This window comes from Hesperophylax consimilis, chromosome 2 (assembly GCF_061612785.1).
Source record: "Hesperophylax consimilis isolate HC1 chromosome 2, BYU_Hcon_1.0, whole genome shotgun sequence".
In the NCBI taxonomy this organism is placed as follows: domain Eukaryota; kingdom Metazoa; phylum Arthropoda; class Insecta; order Trichoptera; family Limnephilidae; genus Hesperophylax; species Hesperophylax consimilis.
In genome coordinates, this window is record NC_142837.1 from 27,055,774 (window position 1) to 27,076,253 (window position 20,480).

The 20,480-nt window shown below is 32.8% G+C and overlaps 3 protein-coding genes across 3 annotated transcripts in view; 1 reads left to right on the forward strand and 2 right to left on the reverse strand.

Moving 5' to 3' along the window:
- Positions 1–20,480, forward strand: part of Fur2 (furin-like protease 2) — a 116,995-nt gene that overhangs the window by 60,188 nt on the left and 36,327 nt on the right. Inside the window, exon 4 of the mRNA XM_089643730.1 lies at positions 19,276–19,435. Within this exon, the coding sequence (XP_089499856.1) occupies positions 19,276–19,435 (160 nt within the window). The remainder of the gene's footprint in view (positions 1–19,275; positions 19,436–20,480) is intronic.
- On the reverse strand, positions 265–5,658 carry LOC149425853 (chymotrypsin-2-like). Its single transcript, XM_089645662.1, has 4 exons — positions 5,489–5,658; positions 2,770–3,025; positions 1,814–1,960; positions 265–417 (listed from the first exon to the last, which is right to left on the reverse strand). Exons 1-4 carry the CDS (start codon positions 5,656–5,658, stop codon positions 265–267), a joined length of 726 nt encoding a protein of 241 aa, XP_089501788.1.
- On the reverse strand, positions 9,822–17,699 carry LOC149425854 (chymotrypsin-2-like). Its single transcript, XM_089645663.1, has 5 exons — positions 17,693–17,699; positions 15,498–15,678; positions 12,536–12,776; positions 11,571–11,714; positions 9,822–10,120 (listed from the first exon to the last, which is right to left on the reverse strand). Exons 1-5 carry the CDS (start codon positions 17,697–17,699, stop codon positions 9,965–9,967), a joined length of 729 nt encoding a protein of 242 aa, XP_089501789.1. The 3' UTR covers positions 9,822–9,964.

A 20,480-nucleotide genomic window follows, 5' to 3' on the forward strand; every position in this document is an offset into this window, starting at 1 on the left:
TTAATTTTTAAAAAACGAACTGGTTTTTGTTCGGTGTTTTTTTTGTGTTTTATTGGACATCCGTAAAATATGTAATAATAAATAATTAATATCATCATCAATTTTTTTTTATTTATTTCATAATTTATTATTTTTTATGGTACACATTTTACAAAATTTTTGATAGCAATTATGTTCAAATAAATGCTTGAAAATATTTATTTGTTAGATATCCAATAGGGTTGCTCTTCTAGAATCCGTTTGGAACAGCAGGTTTTTGTTTATTCATATATCTGCGGGCTTGGTGTATTTTAGGATCCAATCGAAATATGAATACACCCTTGTGAACACGTCAGGATAACCTCGGGCACAAGGCATGCCCCAAGAGACGATACCCACAATAGTTGTCTTACTGACCAGAGGTCCTCCCGAATCACCCTTAAAAAAATGAATTAAAACAAAAAATTTTATCTGCGCGTTTTTGTAAATAATTATTTTACAATTTTCCGAGCCTAACATGCTCGCTAAGTAATTTGACGAATTTTAATGTTTTTACTGTACATATTTGTGTAAATCAAATATGAGAGCAAAAAACAAGAGCTCTCTCGAGAGAGATACGGAGTAATTTTAGAATCAGTCTCATCACTATCCAAGGTCGGAGCCAAACTAAAGAGAACCGTTTATTCTTAATTGCCGACAATAAAGCAGATCTATTGTATTTGTGCTCCCATAAAAATTTCCACAATATCGAACGTATATATAGTGTAAATGTCATTTCAAAATTTGGAACGGTTTATTTGATCAAATTCAGACAAGCGATAAAGTACCTGCCTATATATATATTTTTTGAAACCGCACAAGAGTTCCAACTTCTCCTAACCATTTTCAATTGTGAGGCTGAAGGTGGCGGAGAGAGAAAGTTATGGGGAAGAGGAAGGTGGGGAAGTACCTAGCTATTCAGATCTGGTCACCAAACATAGCCAAAGCTATTTTAAGCAAAGTTTCAATTCTGAATGGTGGTCATTCACCAGGGTCATACTGAGAGTATCTTCCGCTCTGGAACATGCCGCAAATATGCTAGATATTATTTTAAATGGGCAATTTATGAAATAAAACAAATTTATCAAATACATTTTACTTGTGCTCGCCGGGATTTGAACCCGCTATCTCCGGCTTGCTAATCGAGAGCCTTACTCCTTGACCATGAAGGCCATCTTATAATATAATATTTTAATTGACTTTTTCAAAATCAAATTATAATATCCCGTGTATGTCTGTGCTAGTTTATTAATGAAGCTTCGAAGTGAGTAACTATGTTTTTTTTTGTTTTTTTACACCTGTATAATAATTTACGTACATATATTGTTTTATATTATGGTCGTATCATTTTCTAACATTAAAAAAATGTAATAAATAATATTTAACTCGAAGTTGAACATTATTCAAATACATTTTATTTGAGGGCACAATTGGTGTAAACTTAACATTTATTGAAACAAGTTTTATGGACCAACGTGCCTTCTTCAGGGCAATTATGTAGAAATCAAATCATTGGTTTACAAGGAATGTTGTCCAGTAGACGACATAGTTTTTTTGTTGCCGAAACTAGTTGAATTTAAAAGCAAAAAAAAATTTCCAGGGTATTCGGAACAAAATGCGTTTTTGAAAAAAAAAAAAAATATATAAAGAGATATAATAATAATAATAATATTTGGATTTGCAGAGCGCCGTTTTTGTGCAAAATCACCTCAAAGGATTGTGTTTGATCGTTGACTAAACACAACTACATCAACGTGTTTGATGAAATAAATATAAACTTTTGTTATAATCTTACGTGGCACGCTCCTTGTCCAGTTTTAGTCAGTGTGCAGATTTGACTAGCAAATACATCGTTGTAATCCTTCAGTTTTTCCTTACAGATGTCGATTGCCAACGATTTCAAAGTGATAATTTGCAAGTCGTTGGGAGCTTGCCCAGGAAACTATAATGAACAAAAACATTATTTTTGATTATTTAAACAATACTATTTAAATTAAAACAATTAATTATAAAAAATTGCATCAATTAAAAATGTTTCTGGTGTCACTGAAATTTGGGGTCACTGGCGCCCGTGCTACCAATTCCACAATGAAAACCGTTTTATAAAACCAAAATGTTTTTTTTTTGACATTTTATGTGAGAACTGCCCTAACTGTCTGGAGCCATTTAGACTATCGCATCCCCAATTGGCGTATATATATTGTGAGGCTGAAGATAGTGCGGAGAAGTAGATGGGAAAGAGGAAGGTGGGAAAAATAACTGGCTATTTATATCTGGTCACCAAACATGGCTAAAGCCCATTTCAAGCAAAGTCTCGTTACTGATTTCGGTCTAAGGGCGATATTGATAGATTAATATTGTTTGAATTTGTTTCCTTGAGAGATGCCTATTTTTTTGTAAACCAAGTTTTATCGATGAGATAAAAAAGTAATATCTACCATTAAAATGGACACTGTAACGCATTTCGAAACGTTGCCTAAAGAAGGAGAAAATGCGACACGGCATAACGCCTTAAAAATAAATCATGACAATAGTCGTTTAGAAGAAACTCACACTATAGTAAATAGATACCAATTTTTTAAATTAAAAAAAAAAACATTTCTCATTACGAATATCCTATCAATATCGCAATTCCTCCTACTTAAGTAATTATATCTAAAAGTGTTGCTTATTCAACGAAGAATTGAAGCAGCAACGCTTTGAACTGCTCGGCTATGAAATAGACGTGACATTACTTTTGTTTATACTTACAGTTGTAGTGCCCCATCCGGTCAAGATTAGGTCGCCATCTTCCCCAGCGTATTGTTCAGTTGGCAGGTAAATCGGCTGGACGAATTTGTTGAATCGAATGTTTCCCTTGAGGAGAAGAAGCCCTATGTCGTTGGTGATTAGATTGGCGTTGTAATCCTCGTGTACCACGATCTCTCGTATTTTATACTTGTCGCCTCCGGAGTTCAGCTTGTGTGTTCCCACCACTGCCACTATTGAAGAGGGGCTGTTTTTAATGCTGTCAATTTAAAAAAAAAACATTGAATACGTCTAACGGTTTCACGACAAAACGACATATATATAAGGTGAAAAAAGTGAGGAAAAACCCTAACTTAACACGTACTATACTGAAACGATTTTTTAGCTTTCAAACTTTATTTAGGTATAGGAATGGCTTATATCTAGTATATGTTGAACATTCCTTTGTTCTTAAGAAGCAATTTAGTCGGGATATACCCAATTTTTGCATCTTTTTTTATTATTTATTTCTGGGTTGTGATGCCTTACTTACTATTTGATAAGATTATTCTTGATGCTTATCTTTTTTTCTTCAATTCTTTTTTCAGTCTTATTGACGTTCGATAGGATACATAACATAGGATATTTGACATTGTGGCAGGAGCCTTGTCGTGCATGAATATTCTATCGCCAGATGAATATTGTTTGTGAATTTAATTTTTTACAATTTTTTTAGAATTTATTCATCAATTAGATGAATGAATTATGAAACAGGTGCAAATGTTACCTCATATTACGAAAAACATGTGAATTTGTTCGATTCTAATAATCTTCACACGTCTGTAACTGTTATTTTATCATGCTCTGTTTTGTCACTTTTCTGTTTTATCCGGTTAGCTCGAACAACATGACTAAAATAAAGACGAAGAAAAAACCGGAGAAATGACGAGTTAGATCGTTTAACCCTTTTGTTCTGAAATGCATTCATTCCCGCAACTACATATATTATGTAGCCGTTATTCAAAATATTTTTTAAACAGACGTTTTAGGATGGGTACATTGGATAGGTAGGACAATTGCAGGATTTGATATTTGCGAAAGCATACCTATCAATCCCATACAATTACATAGATATTGCGTGAACAGCTTTAATTGGCTGTGCGCTATGGTAATAGTGCTGAATTCAAACACCAACACAACCATGTCATAACCAACTAAGCGTCCTTTTTATAACCAACCATCGTTTTCATAACTAAGCGTCCTTCCATAAATCCTTTGATAACATACTACTGTATCTCATTACTACTGCATCCAGATAATATGTACTCGTAGTCCTCAGTATAAGTATCAGGGTTTCAAACATACAAATAATTTATCTCCTATAATTCTACCTGATACACAATAGATCGACATATTAATCCTATTTTTTTTCAAACCGCCCGTGCCGCCTCATAAAGTATTCCATTCTCACAACAATATTTTTCAAACCGCGTCAGAAGGTATTCCATTCCCGCAAAATAATTTTTCAAACCGCGTCAGAAGGTATTCCATTCCCGCAAAATAATTTTTCAAACCGCGTCAGAAGGTATTCCATTCCCGCAAAATAATTTTTCAAACCGCGTCAGAAGGTATTCCATTCCCGCAAAATAATTTTTCAAACCGCGTCAGAAGGTATTTCATTCCCGCAAAATAATTTTTCAAACCGCGTCAGAAGGTATTCCATTCCCGCAAAACAATTTTTCAAACCGCGTCAGAAGGTATTCCATTCCCGTAACATTATTTTTCAAACCGCCCGCGCCGCGTCAGAAAGTGTTCCATTCATGCAAACATAATTTCAGCCAAGAAACCATCCCGAGAAACTTTCACCACAATAAAAAATACCTGTTTGATTTGAAAATATGAAGGCTATAGGTACCTACTTATTAAATTTAGAAGGTACAAGAAATGCATATAAATGTCATTGGAATAACATACCTTCATACGATTCCAATGGCACTGCCTCTTAAGTAATTAAATTATTTATTTTTTTAACTTATGTACCTAGAGATAGATATTTCACATTAAATTGTTTGTTACAATGCGAATCAAAATCAGAGTTTGTTCTAACACAATACAATAAAATATATTTAGTGTAACAAAGTACGACTAATAATAACATATATAGCGCAGTTTAGTGTCATTTCACTTCAAGTGCGCTTGACTTTTATAACAAACATAAAAACGGTAATTTAGAATTAGTGGTCATGATCTTAAAATTATTCCTACAGTGCGCCTTACCCAATACAGATCTAATAATATAACACTAAATGTACTGTTCATCCAAAACGATGGCAAAACTTAGAATAACAATAACAGCAGGACATATAAGGTGGTGGCCGTGTTGGATACTTCCTTTCTATCCCGCCAGATTTAGCGTGAGCGTAATTTCTACTACGAGCTGTCGAATCAAAATAATCAATATAATGGTACCTACGGGCGTGCATAAAGTTTAAAAAAAATTCGTAAAATGGAATAGTGAGATTACTTTAGATAAATTGCATAACTTCTTATTTGATTTTCTTTTAATGTTATTAAAAATGTTTAGAATTTATGATTAAGCAGGTACGTATTTAAGTACCTACTTACAAATCTTGTGATTTCGGAGGAAGTTATGATTTTATTTTATTAATGAAACGTATTTTTTATATACAAGGTCTTACTTTTCACAGAACTACTAGATTAGTAATACAATCATATCATTTACCTAACCAAACAATGTGCTGCCGTCAAGATCAGCTTTACGCTGATGATGCTCCCCCCACAGAAATGGTGTCCTTCGCTTGAAGTCCTCAATGAGGCTTGGTACGGGGCCGATCCTTCTGGAGCCACTTCTCCGCCAACTATCCTCTCCAATTCCTTGGTAGGATCGACCATTTCGGGAATACGGCCAGGCCGTGCATATTGTGTAGCCCCTGAAATTTTAATTAATACATTTTAATTCAGAATTTTATTTACTTATTTATTTAACGCCCAGGGGGATTTTACATGTAGGTGGTATAATTTTGATTACAGACAATTTTGAAACATAAGAAAGAAATAATAAAAATAAAATACACACAAGAAACAAAATTAAAATAACAAGAACATAAATTAAAAAAAATACAGCGATTTGACTCGTTTACAAAAATACACCTTCTCTTTAAATAATGGGATAATGTTGGAACAAGTCCTCCGTGATCCACAAAATTCGTAAAGTTAATATTAAATATATCGACATCACCTAAGTATTGGTGAAACCGTTGTATTGGGGAGTTTGCAACGTAATTGCGCTTATGTGTGCTGCAGTGGAATAGTGTATTTTGTCGTGTTGTTGTTGTAGGTATTCGTAAGTTTATGAGTTGCAGAAGTTCGCAACAGTCGAATTAAGAATTTTGAATAAAAAAGTTGTTTATTTTACGCCTGTCTTCCAATGTATGTATTTTTAGAGTAGGTATTTAATAAGAAATGCTATTGTAAGTCTTCTACTAGGATATTTAATTTTAAATTTATAAAACGTAGACTTTTTTTGTATTCGCTCAATGTTAAATGTGAATTTTGTAAGAGGGAGATCAAACTACTGAGTTGTATTCAATTGTGCTTCTAACTAGAGATATGTATAATAGTTTAGTGGCTTGTATGGAGATAAAGTTTTTAGCTGTTCTTCATACGAAGCCTATTGTTTTCATGCCTATGTTTACAATTTATTTGGTGGATATGATTGGCAAAACTTAGTTTTTCATCCAAATTAATTAATGGTAGTTAAAGTGTCGCCCTAGCGCAAGACCAGATTCATTACAGAGTTTATTTTCATCTGTGGGGTCAATCCCAGATCAAACCAGATCTAAATCACAAGGCACTTCTCGCCTTTCTCCCCCCAATACCTTCAGTCTCACAACATACTTAACCTATTACGGGATGCAAAAGTCCTACAGGCTCCAAACGTCGGTAGCAGTTAGAGTATGGTTTATTTTTTTTGACAATTCGATAGTTTAAATTTTTATCAGTTTTTACATGTGTAGTGTAGCCTAAATAAAACATTAAAAATAATAGATTACCTCCTTGTGACTGTACCTTTAATAATACAATTTAATACTTTTTTTAATGTCTTGAAATTTATAAGAAAATTATATTAAAACAAAAATTGCTAGTGAAAGTAAGAAAAACATTTGTATTATGGAGCTTATTCTGGTGTAATTCTAGGTTGAGGGTGTCACATTAAGACAATATATCGTATTATATAAGGTTCATTAAGTTGAATACATAATAATATAAAAGAGCAACAACAAAAACTCACTCATGATAATAATAATTCAAAAAAAGAATTTCATGATCGGCATTCAAGTAAAAAATTAAACAATATTTAATGTTAATTGTTGTGGAATATTAGTTCCATAATTTAGAATATTGAAATTTCATATAAAAGCACACTAACTTCTAAATGTTTGTGAAAAAAATAACAATGGCACGGACCGTCGATTTGATGGCAATTAAATGTGACGATGTTGGAAACTTCCCAACCTAAGTCATTTACTTCAGATAGTTATAGTCAACATTAACTTATTTTTATCGTTTCAAAGTTTCGTTTGTCTGACTCCGTTTAATGTTTTAAAAAATATTTTTTTTTAAATTTATTCGGTAAGACCGTTAACCTTGATTAGCCTGTTAACGTAATAGTACCAAATTACAAGAAAAGACATTGATTTGGATATTGATAATGTGTATAAGGTTAGATAATTTATAATTATAAAATATCTAGTAATATCTGCTAGCAAGCAAAAACCATGATTTCCATGTCTCACTAGCAGAAAAAATAAGTAATTTTCTTATTTTACCCCGCATTTATTTGTGTCATGTGCAGCTCTAATACCACTAGAGGCTACCCGAATACTTTTGCACAATCCCGATAAAGTTTCAACTCAAATAATTAATGAATATCCTCTCATTATTGCCCTGGTGACGACCGCCATTCAGAATCCAAACGTTGCTTGAATTGACTTTTGCCATGTTTGTGACCAGCTTTGAATAACCATGTACTTCCCCACTTTCCCTCGCCATGCGCTCCGGCCTCGCAAAATACCCCAATTGGGGATTTCATAGTCTCACTCGGATAAAAGTGACAGTAGTTAGGACCCTTTGTATTTAATGCAATATTTTATAAATGCATTTGAAACGTTCAACGACATTTTGCACATCAAAAAAAAAAAATATTTTAACTTATATTTTCATTATGTATAAAAAAAGTAGTCCTTCATGCATCCAAATTGTAACAACTGATAAGTATGTATAGTACTGTCAATTTGATAGTGCTCCCTCCCAACCCTTATATGCATACTGTTGTAAAACTGCAACATACCGTTCAAACCACCTTTAACTCTTTGGTGTATACTTAATGCATGCCGTTTTAGAATTATCAAGTTCACGGTAATATATTTTATCGAGTGGCATCACCTTTTTTTTTTCTTTCGCGAATGTCAAATGTCACTTTTTCTTCAACAAAGTGAAGATTCTCGAAAATTGGTTGGAGGTTAGAATTACAGTTTGGTTTTGCTGTTATTATTTTGATTTTCTTAGGTAATTAGATACAATAATACAATACTTATGTGTAGTAACTCGTATTTTTCCGGTACGCTTATTAGTTTTGAGAATTTTTTTTAGGTTTTTTATTTTTTTTTTCATACGTAAATTGTTCATATTATTTTTTATTAAATACATGGTGTTGTAAATTTGCAACAATTTTTTTTAATCAAATATCATTAAAAAATTACAAATAAAATAAATCTTTATATTTCCTTGCATATGCATGTAAATATCTACAAAATATATTTTTTTCCCGAAAATTTAATAAATCATGCATTTAAGGGTTAACACGAGAATTTCTCAATTAGGGAGGTATTGTTACCACTAATATTATATTTTATATATATTGGTTAATTATATATTATATGTATATTGGTTAATAAATAATAAAAAAAAATATTCGGTTTGAATCGCCTTAAAATGTTTCACAAAGTGTGTGTGATCGCTTCTCGATTAGAAATTTTACTGAAAAATATATTTTATTGGTTGCTTACCATTTGTTAGACCGATTATGCTCACAGCAATCAAAATTGGTGACAACATTGTTACGTTATTACCGACAAAACAGAATGATATTTCATGGAAACATTTTCTTTTATAATAAGGACTTTATCTCTAATAATTATTTGTTATACTGATTGTGTATCGCAAATAATGCAACTTCAACTTGATTTGCGATTAGATTAATCATTTGATTGCTCTATTAAATACATATTGCACAACATATGAAAAATTTATTAATAAATCACATAATATATTATTAAGTTAATCCTTCTGTTTGATTTCTTGGTATATTTTATATAATATGGAATCATTTAATACATTATAAAACGTGCCTTTCTATTGAATCAGTGATAAAAAATAAATCTCTCGGTTTTTTCAAGCAATGTTTAATTTCTGATTTTCAATTCAGCTGGTGAGTAATGTTTGTCCATATAACTAAACTGTACAATACCAGCCTATGATAACTAATATAATTATTTTAATATTAATTCCTGCAACAATATTAGAAATAATAATTATATTCGCTGCAATGAAAAGGGAACTAAAATAATATTTTTCCAATCCTAGAAAGATGTTTGTTTATTTCCTGCGTTTTCCTGTATGTTAATAAAACCGTTTCAGTAAATTGAGTTCCTGAGGAAAATAATATCCCTATGTCATGTATGGGGATGTTGTGTGAAGGGTCTTTTAAAGGAAAGGGAGGAGAGGAAGTTCTGGGAAGGAATACATTACGAGGGGTCGGTAGGAATCTGGCGTTCAGTATGTCCAGGAGTGACTCACGAACCCATCCCTCTTGCCACTTGGGGTGACCTACGGCCATGTGGTGGTTGTCCAACGAATAGTTCCCTGGGCGGAGGTACACACATTTGACTCCCAAATTGAAACAACGATATCTTCAAACATTTTTTGCCATTCAAATAAAAATAATTTTTAATAATTCATCAAATATATTTCTTTTTTTTTTAATCTATCTTTTTTACATATTGTGTTATGTGGTCTTGTTTTTCGATTACAATTACAATCGGTTAAAATTTGTTACTAATTAAATATTAAAGTTTTTGAAGTATCAGATAGGTCTTGAATATTATAACAATCTATATTATTATTATACGGTATCTGCTTATGCCTTTCCTCTCAATGTTATAATATTACTAATCCATTTTCTGTAACTCCATACTCTTGAGAAGACATCTGGTAAACCTTTGGCGCATGGTAAACCAAATGAAACAACCCCTACGATATACTTCCCACCGACTAAGGGTCCTCCAGAATCACCCTGCAATTTAAAAAAAAATGTGTATTATGTTCACGATCAGTTTCCGACAGTAAACCGATGTATTTATTTGCTTAGACGTGCGTGATGTTGCCAGCACCTTCCTTATGATAAAACTATGTTTTTTATAATTGAAATTAATACATTGATCTTTAAGAGTATCCTATCCAAAATCCAGTCTTCCAGCTTCAATCATTTATGAATAATGGAATACCACTAGACAAGCAATAATCTCATTAAAATAGTTATACTTTTGATATCTATATAATATCCTAGCGTAGTTGAACCACAGGAGTTAGTAGGTTTTGCGAAGCTGATAATAAAAAGACTTGCCTCAGAATCATTGCCTGTATCATTTCAAACATTTAAGCAAAATAATTACCCATTACAAATAAGGAATTTATTTTGTTACCTACTTTATCGCTTGTCTCATATGATTTACATTTATCGGTTCCGTTTTTTAAAAAGTTTATTGAACTTAAATAATTTTAAGCATAAAGCAGAAATACGACTTCCCGCAATCACGCTTCACCCATGCACCAACAACCAAAATTAGTATTTTTAATGAGATTGTATGGTTTAGGTATGATAGATGATGTTTTAGGCATTGTTCGTACAAACAGTTCTCCAACTCGTCTTGGAAGGAGATTATAAATGAATGGTTCTGGAATCAGGGATTTATTATTACTCCACGTATTATAATGGTGACTCAATAGTCGACCTAACTAGAAGCTGGCTAATCGGAATCTGAACAGTATGTTTCTCATGGAGCCTTCCCACTGGCCCTGGCGACTACTGGCCACTGGCTCCATCTTGCGGACTTCCACGCAAGCTCTATGTACTGCCATCTGTGCGTGCATCTATGAAGCTCTTACTTTCCAACAGGCATGTAGAGCAAATTAACGAATAAAGGAGTGTAATGAGAATATATTACGCAAATGTGAATTGTAGAAGTAGTCGGGGACACCCGAGGAACACACGGCACGATTAAGTGAATCAAATATTTGAATTGGGTCATTTCAAGAGTCAGAATAGCAGAAGAGTATTTTTGATACGATGTATGAATGTTAATAAGATAATTAGTATTTGCCGAAATCAAATTATTTGTCGGTCCGTCCTCTCTGCCTACCTTTGCTTGTAAACGGCGTGTGGTTAGTTATTTATTTTGTTGATTATTAATGAGAAAAGTGTATGATGAATGATGATATCTTGTTCGAGTGCAAACGAAACACGTATATGTGCAATTACAGATTTGTTAACGGTTGCAGGTGCAGTTCCCTACAAGGAAATGGCTCGATAATGTTAGTTTATTGATATCCATCTAAATCATTATCTTTAATAATATTTTAAAATTTATTTGCTATACGATTATGTGGTATTATAGTCCCTCCACAAATATTGGAATAAAATTGTTTTTTAGTTTTATTTGCTGGACTTTTTATATTATACTCACGTGGCATGCTCCTTGCCCTTTTTTCGTAAGGGTGCATATTTGTTTGTCAGAAATATCGCTTGTTTTCAACTTGTCACCGCACGCCTCTGTGCTGATGACCTTGAGTTTGATGTACTGGAGTTCTTTTGCTGGTACTCCTGGATGCTGTAAATAATTGCTTAAATATTATAAAATATTCATTACATACCACTGCATATTAACTAAATTTGATGACAGCAAACAAGCTTCGTGATTTTTTATTGAGACTGCACTAGAACATTCAATTAGTCAAAAAGGTGGGATTGTGTTCCGTAAAATGTAACCTCATTCCAGAGTCAAATATACTATCAGCAATCACCATTGCCAACGACCACCATTCTTAATCGGAACGCTGCTGGAACCCGCCCCGGGAACCATTTATTGGATAATACCTCTGCCATTGGTCACCCCCAGTGGTTCGCTACGTTTGGTGACTTAGCAGGGGTGCTCGGGTTCATCGCGTGAGGTGTGTTCCGGATGCGCTTGCCTACCACCTGTATGGCGTGTCAAATCGGGAGAGGATGGTTTAGGGAGACCCTTTGACCTCTCCAACTGGTCTCTAGACCCATTGCCTTGTGCCGCAGAGGGGGGATTTCTTTATTCGTCATTTCCGGGCAAACTGATCCCTAGATTCTCACCCTTCATTCCTTTTCTCCTTAAAAATACCCTCCGCATAGCATCCCCTTCGTCCTTAGGGAAATTATTTTCCTTAGGGCCTCCTGTGTGGGGTTAATGTAAAAAAACTTTTCCTTTCCACAACTTCCTCTCACCTTTTTTCCTCAAGGTGTGAAGTTAACGGTTTTTTTAATGTGTTTAGCTGCGTTTAGTGAAAAGCCAGACACTTATCAGCTCTCCTACGGTTTTAATTTAATTCCTTCAAACAATCGAAATTCTCCTTTTCGGTGCCCTGTGTATTAATTTATTATGTCATATAAAAAAAAACTCACGGCCGTCTTCCCCCAGCCGGTGAGCACGAGCATCGCGTTCGACTTGGTGTTCGCCTTGGGCAGCAGCGCGGGCCGCACGTGGTCGTTGAACGCGATGCCGTGCGCGGTCATCACGAGCGCGATGTCGTTCACGTGCGTGTCGCTCTCGTAGTCGGGGTGGGACACGACGCGCTTCACGTCGTATTCCTCGCCGCCGAGGTCTATTCGATTGGTGCCGACGACCAAGTACGTCGGCAGCATGCTGTGGAAGAATTAACAAATTATACACAAATTTGAACTTCTCAGTTCTCTGTCAGAAGGTCGGAGTATTTCCGGTTTACAATAATTTCCAAATAAATAGAATATTTTCCAAAGTATTCAAAAAATAAAAACTGTTTTTTAAAGGTCATGAAAATACGTTTTCAAATGCGATATTAGAAACAAACATATTATTTTTGAAATATCAACATTTTGAATGCAAACATATTTTTTTAACTGGCTTACTGACGTTTTTTTGACTAAAATTACTGATTCCAACTAAAACAGAAATTTTATAAGCCAAATGTATTACAAACGATATTTTAACCTCACTTCTCGTCGTTTCATATAAAAATAATTCATAAAAATGAAAAAATAATTTTAAAAAATTTTCACATCTTACGGTCAATATCTAGATTTGAATACAAAGCGTGGTTTTATTTTACCAAAACCGATCATATTTCTCACACTATACCTGTTCCCAAAAGCGAACAAATTAGCCAGAGGGGTTACATTCCATATCATGGAGAAGAATTGTATATGGTAAACGAATTATATGGTAGGTAGGTACCTAAACAAAGTATATGGTAACCTAAACAAAATTTGTAAATTCGAAAGTTTATTGAAGAAATGTGGAGGTAAACAAAGTTTTAAAATTCGATTATAAACTGATGTCGCCACTTACGTACCTTTTAGTTTTAGTCGGTAGACCCTGTTTCGAAATTACTTCTTTGCTAAACACATAAAGCTATTCCGTTTTTTTGCTAAACACATACATAAAATAATGTTACAGGTCGCCAAAGAAAAGAAAAATCTTACTCATTTCTCACAATTAATTCTTTTTTTAATTTTTTTATTTCGCATACCGAATATATATTGTTAAATTGTAATTTTTTTACATTTCAAAGGTTTCCAGTAATGTTGGCCTCACTGGGTGGCTTGCCCGTGCTGAGGCCTTCATTTTATTATATGAAAATATAATCGACATAATACATTTAAAGAGAAAATAATACATTTAATATATAATCTAGTGATGTGTGTTTATATTGGTTTTGTGTGTTACGTGTAGGTTTTATTTTTATTTTATGCTATGACATTTTGGTAATATTGTCTTTTTTGTTCTTTAATCCATTTTGTAATTTTTTGTGTGAATTTATTTTTATCTTCCTCAATTTTAATTTCAAGTTTTACACTGTTGAAAGCTTTTATAGCATGGTATTGGTAGTGTCTTTGTCCAAAGCTTGAATTTAATGTCGGAGTTTTTATGTTTTCTTTGTACGCTTGTCTAACTGGTCTGTTAGTGTTATTTTGTGTATGTTGAATTTTATTTTTTTTGTCAAAAATGTAGTTTAGTAGTGTTTTAACGTATAATTGGCGTATATCTAGTACGTCACAGCTGTTGAATATTTGGTCTGTATCAGTCAGTCTATGTTTTTTTAGTATTACCTTTAAGATCGTTTTCTGTGCGGTTTCTATGTAATTGATAGCCGAGTTTGTTGCTCCTCCCCAAGCAATAATTCCATATTCTATTATTGATTGGCAAAGTGCAAAATATATAAATTTAGGTAAGTAACCCGTTTTAAAGTAGGTAACAAAATTATTAATTGTCTCTTAAATTTGGCACATTTACAAACCTTATCTTGAACAACAACATGAAGGTAAGTGTGAAGACTAATAAACTCGTAATAATCAAAACTTGAAAAGCCACTTCAAATACTGACACAAATAATCGACACAATTACCTCAAATTATATTATCCAAAGTGCATACATGTAAGTAGGTGCACTTAAAACGAGTTGTACGAACACTAATTCATCCACTTACCTACTCTAGTCAGCTAAGACCCTTCGTACAAAGAGATATTTACAAGCTACGTGACTGTGATGCAATCACAAGTGGCCTACTGAAATGCTACTCTTATTAAATCTGGTTTTCGTACACGGCACTACCCGAATTGTACTGAACTGGATATTTTTTCACGTCCAGCCGAGGAGTTAATACCTTGTCAGGTGACTAGCGATGAGGGCAATTTTTTTTCTGTCTTTATTATAAGCATAAAAAACGATCTAAAAGAAGATTTTGGGTTCACCGATAAATTAAAATAAACATGACTTACATTGATTTGATTGGTATTCGTCTCCGCCAAGGAACTATATGAGAATGATGTCAATTCCTTATTTCTACGTATTCCGGTAAATTACAGTTATATAAACAAATATTTTCACACTTGCAGAACAAATTTAACATTCAAATCATGCTCATCACACGACGTAACTGAGTAGTTGTGTCCAGCCTAGCTCCGTCTCGTTATAGCAGCACTGTAACAGACGAGACAGAGTGCGTATCACGTGATCTGCTCGTGACTTTTAACAGTGTGATTAATGGCAACGTGTGATAAAAAATATTTTTTTGTTTAAATTTAAAAAATATATAATCGGACCGCAAAACGATATCTTTTTTTTACTTCCAATATGCTCAGTGATGACTTTTTAAACCTTTTGGAAACGTTCTGTTACACCCTGTATTTAATTGTTAAATCATGTCGCATACACACTTTATCCGACCGATACATGAAAAACTGGAGATTTTCCATATTTTTATCAGCATTTAACAGTCAACGTACGTACTAGACATTAATTTGGATTCAGTTATAGTATAGTATACCCTTACAATTATTATCGAACGTTTTACTAATAATTAATATTAAAATTTAAATATGCCTTACTCAGCAACGCAGTGTGCAGCCGTAATCACCCATCTCTTATTGAGTATACATCCTCCGCAGACGTGCTTCATGTCTTCATCCCTTAAGGAGACCTGGTAGGGCGCAGCCCCTAAAGGAGCCCTTTTGCCTCCAACCACCCTCCGGTCTTCGAGGTCGGAGGTTCCAGGGGTCACTCTTTTTGCTAGAAATAATTTAACAAATAAATTTATTAAATTACCTTACATAGGACATCGATACATTTTGCAGTATAATTTCTTAAAATATTTATTTATACCTCTCTTTGATGAAGTGACACTTTTGACAGTTTTGATATAACTACCTTGTTATATTAACGAAACGAAAGTACGCCTTGTAAAATAATTATATTTTCTATGTAATTTTTTTTATACATGTTGTTGTATAATACATTATTATGTGTTTTTAAAAACACAACAAAATACACATGTGGTGTCGGATTTCATTTGGTTTGTGACCTTGCATGAAAACATGTTTTAAACATGAGGTTGTGTAATATATTATTATGTGTTTTTAAACTGAACACAAACAAATATAGATGTGGTGTCGGTTTTCATTTGGTTTGTGCCCTCGCATGAAAATCATAAAACGCATTGGATTGGTATTTCGTATTAACGTAATATTTATTTTTCATTGTGAGTTGAATAACTATTAAAATAAGGTTTATAAGCTTTAATAACTTGTACCTAACAAAATTGAATATCAATCGAGTTCGATCACAGGACATTCCTTAAATATGCGTAACCAATCGTCGACAGTAGAAAACAAAAATGTATAGTGTTTAAAAGTTGTTTACAACAATGGAATAAAGTAATATTATACAAAAACTCAAACTCATTGAAAAGTTCGCAAGAAATTTAGGTACGTTGTTCAAAACCATTCACAAAAACTCCGACGCCAATACAACCTCTTTAAAAAAATCATTGATCACACATTAAATAAACGAAAATCTTTACCTCGGCTGGCTTGGCAAGAAACGCCATCAAGGAATAAGGCAAGCGATATTATTATGACGCACTTCATCGTCGGAAGGAACCAAAGACTTGATTGAGATATTGTAAAACAATGTCTACATTTTATACATTATAGCCCCAGGAAATAATGCAGCTAATCATACAAACCACGTCAGGTACCAACAAAAAACAGGTTTCCCCTTAATTTATGGATCATTTTGATTTGGAAAATGCCAATAATTGGAACAAAAGAAGGTAAACGAGTTTGGCTGCAAATTTCCATCGATAATTTAATTTGAACTTTGATAATAGAATGGTTATTTTTTTAATAAAAATCTTTAATCCTGCCTCTGTGTTCCTCCCTCCCATAATATGGGTCTCTTCAAGACCCATTCACTCATTAATATCCTTGAAAAGACCGTCTAAACAGCGTCTCCAAAGATGTCACATTCCTGGAAGGAAATTATTGTCCTCAAAGCCTCCAGTAAAATCTCAAGCCTCAATGAAAAAAAAAACATTTTTTTTATGTCAGAGAACTATCAACTATTAGAACAATGTCCATATCTCATCTTGCTACACACAAAATCTACTTGGATACGAAGCTTTATGTTTTAAAGGTAAACGCAACGTACGTTAAAAGTAATCTACGCGTTCATAGATAGCGTTAATTTAATTTTTTCATTAAAATAATTCGCAAGTTATGCTTTAAAATATTGACTAATTACTTGATTGCGCCCGTTGATACAAATTGTGAATATGAATAGTTTTGTAAAAACTAAATTCTTTAAAGAAAGTCATGCAGATTTTATATTGTACCGGTGATTCAATCCAATAATATACTTGTATGCCTTTCTTGAAAGAATTGTGTTTTTATACGGACAAAATTATATATTCATATTCAAATTGGGTATGTACGGGCGCAAACAAATAATTCGTTAAAATATTTTAAAGCATAACTTGCAAAAGCCTTAATTTTCAATGTCAGTATGTGAAAAGATACGTGACATAGCTCCGCCTGCGTTTAAACTGTAGCACAAACAGGAGGGATCTTGTGAAGTGTCACATTAAAAATATATAGTTTGCCATATTTAAGTAACCTTATTTCATTAATAATGCTGGCTGATTTTATTGTTGCAAATAGAAATTTGTTTAAGTGTTAATTAATTAGTTGCCAGGGCTTATCTAATACATTCTTTATCAAACGACGAAAGAAAAACCCTGACGTACGAGACATTGTTCCAATTTCCATATAATTAATCTTACATTCAATGTTGCTTTGATACCAGTACCATATTAATATTATGCTTTGTATTGTGTGCATTATATTATTTAAATGTATAAAGCAGCTGTTGAATTGTTTAAATGTTCAAATTATCGTCCTGTTATTGGACCTAAAATAAGATATTATTGTCATCTATTTCTCATCTGATCAAAAATCCGAATAATTTTCCGAACATAGAATTTTTTTATAAAATTTATTTTAATGAATGTACAAGGTGATATACAGAATGTAAAGTGCGGAGAGTAAATTCTATGAGGTGATTCTAAAAGATGGTAGAAGTATAGAAGATAGACTTTTTTTAAATTCCATTTTCCCATACAAAAATATTTTTCGTTTTTTTTTTTATACGCTTTCAATTTATCATTTTTACTTGAAATCTACCTTAAAACGTTGTAATTTTGAAAAAATATTTGATTTATCTTTTTGATGTGAAACATCTTTTGCAAGATGGGACGACGCTCTTGCACGGAACAACCCTTTTTTCAACCAGCCTCGTAACTCGTCGTCTCTTTTCGCTCAGTTGCCAAAACTCTGTGCGGTGTAATTGCTTCTATTATCATTAAAATTAGCAATAGATCTATTCTAAATGATGAAGAATTATTGATTTGTAATATTTTTATTTCTGTATATTTTAATAAAAATAAAATTATTGTTTTATTATATAAAAAAATTAATACTTTATCTCTTTCTTCAATAAAACTCAAATCAATCATTTAGTTGAGTATTTCTTGGTAGTTAAGAGTTCTAGACAGACAACTGCCTCTATTGAATTTTTTCGCCTTTAATTCTAGTATCTTATGATTACCAAACCAACAATATATATATATATATATATATATATATATATATATATATATATAAAAACATTTTACTTATTTTAAAATTATTAAAAAAAAAAAAAATTATATTGCATGATATTTGTTCATAATTAAATTTATTTGTAACTTTGATGTAATATTAATTTCCTTATAATTAAATTATACATAATATGTAAATGAAATCCTCAGCACGGGAGATCCCAGTGAGGATATCATTATATCTATTTGTTACACAAAAAAAATATAATAAAACACTTACCACCACTTCGACCGGTCAGTGGTTGAGTGGGCATAGCGCTTGGGTCTCACCCGAGCGTCGCGTGTTCGATTCCTCGGCTGGCTAAGTCCTCCATCACAACACAAGCAACATTTTCGGCTTTCTGTGGTGGTAGTAGGAGATTTTCAAACATTGTTGGGTTATTCGTAACCTGGGAATGTTTGTCTTTCTTTTTAAAGTAAAAAAAAAAAAAATTACTTATTATTATTATTATTGGGTGAAGATTGTCACAATGACAGCAAACCACAAATAAGAAACGGTACGAGGAAGAAAAGAGTGAAGTTTAATTTATTCTGTCTGTTTATCGTGAAAACTGTATAATTTTTAACACTAAATAACGAGAGCTTACCTAAACAGTGTTTTGTAAAATTAGTTTTTTATTGTGGTATTAATGTAACCCTGTAAACTAATTAATTGTTTTCGTTGTTCCCAGGATCCCACGGCCTCAACGGACATCAATGGCAATGATAGCGACCCCATGCCCCAAGATAACGGAGACAACAAGCACGGGACCAGGTGCGCCGGGGAAGTGGCAGCCGTTGCTTTCAACCTCTTCTGCGGGATTGGAGTTGCTTACAACGCCAGCATAGGTGGTATGTATACAAATCTTAGACGATAGTTTACCGGTCGAGTCTTTATGGGAAATTGAAGACGAGGGTTGTTTCAGCTACGACAGTCTTAATTATCTATTTTGCCCACGCTTAACCCTTTCAGCCCCAGTGTTAATTCAAATAAACATGAACTTTGTGATTTTTTTTTACCGTAACAGTAGCGATTTAGAAAAGCTATGTTTTTGTTTTCTTATAGCTTGTAGTCTTTTCTGTGGCTTCTATTTTTTCCGCTCGGTTGAAATTTTTATTCCCGCCACAACAACGATAAATATTTTGACATCTGCTGATTGTGAGTTTCATCGAATTTTTGCTGTCATTGATTACTTAATTTAAGATGAGATATCAATATTTTCTAAGCGAATTACAAATATTTTAATGCAGTAAGATGTGTTCTATAATAATAACATCAGTTCAATTCACTGTTCACAGTCATTTGCCAGAATATTGTAAATGAATTTCAATGTTCATTCAAATTAACACTGGTAGTGACGGAGATGTTTTCTACTAGTATGGCGAATTTTTAAAGATTTATTATCCTGGATTATTTATTTATTTCCGAATGAATTTTAGTTAAAATGTTATTTGTTTGCACCTTATAAATTATCACTACATTGTAAATAAGCATTTTAGACATGAAACAGTTATTTTTATTACTTTTGTGTTATGTTTATTTTGTCTTACTATTTAAAAAATACCCTCGACATCCAATTTTAATCCAAATTAACATAGAATAATTTCATAAAAAAAAATATACATATAAATTTCAAAAATTTTCAAATAATTTTCTGAGGTATTATCAAGCATTACATATTTTATATATGTGGAAACAATAAATCGGGTGTGAAAGAGTTAAGCGCGTACATACGCCGCTGTCGATCTGTGTGGGGGACAGACGTCTCCTACAATTAGTGGAATAGTAATACACCAAAGCCAATTATTTGAAGCTATTATTTCCTCCGAGAAACTTTATGAAGATATTTCAGTTAATTGTATCCTTTATTTAAATGCAATACTTTTAAGAATAAAC

Coding starts and splice junctions, on each gene's coding strand:
- LOC149425853 (XM_089645662.1), bottom strand. CDS start 5,658: ATGGTCGATCCTACCAAGGAATTGGAGAGGATAGTTGGCGGAGAAGTG. Junction 1,961..2,769: donor CCGGATGGGGCACTACAACT/GTAAGTATAAAC, acceptor TGTTCATTATAG/TTTCCTGGGCAAGCTCCCAA. Junction 418..1,813: donor CTGGACAAGGAGCGTGCCAC/GTAAGATTATAA, acceptor CATTTTTTTAAG/GGTGATTCGGGAGGACCTCT.
- LOC149425854 (XM_089645663.1), bottom strand. Junction 12,777..15,497: donor GCTGCACACTGCGTTGCTGA/GTAAGGCATATT, acceptor ATTCTTCCACAG/CATGCTGCCGACGTACTTGG. Junction 10,121..11,570: donor AAGGGCAAGGAGCATGCCAC/GTGAGTATAATA, acceptor TTTAAATTGCAG/GGTGATTCTGGAGGACCCTT.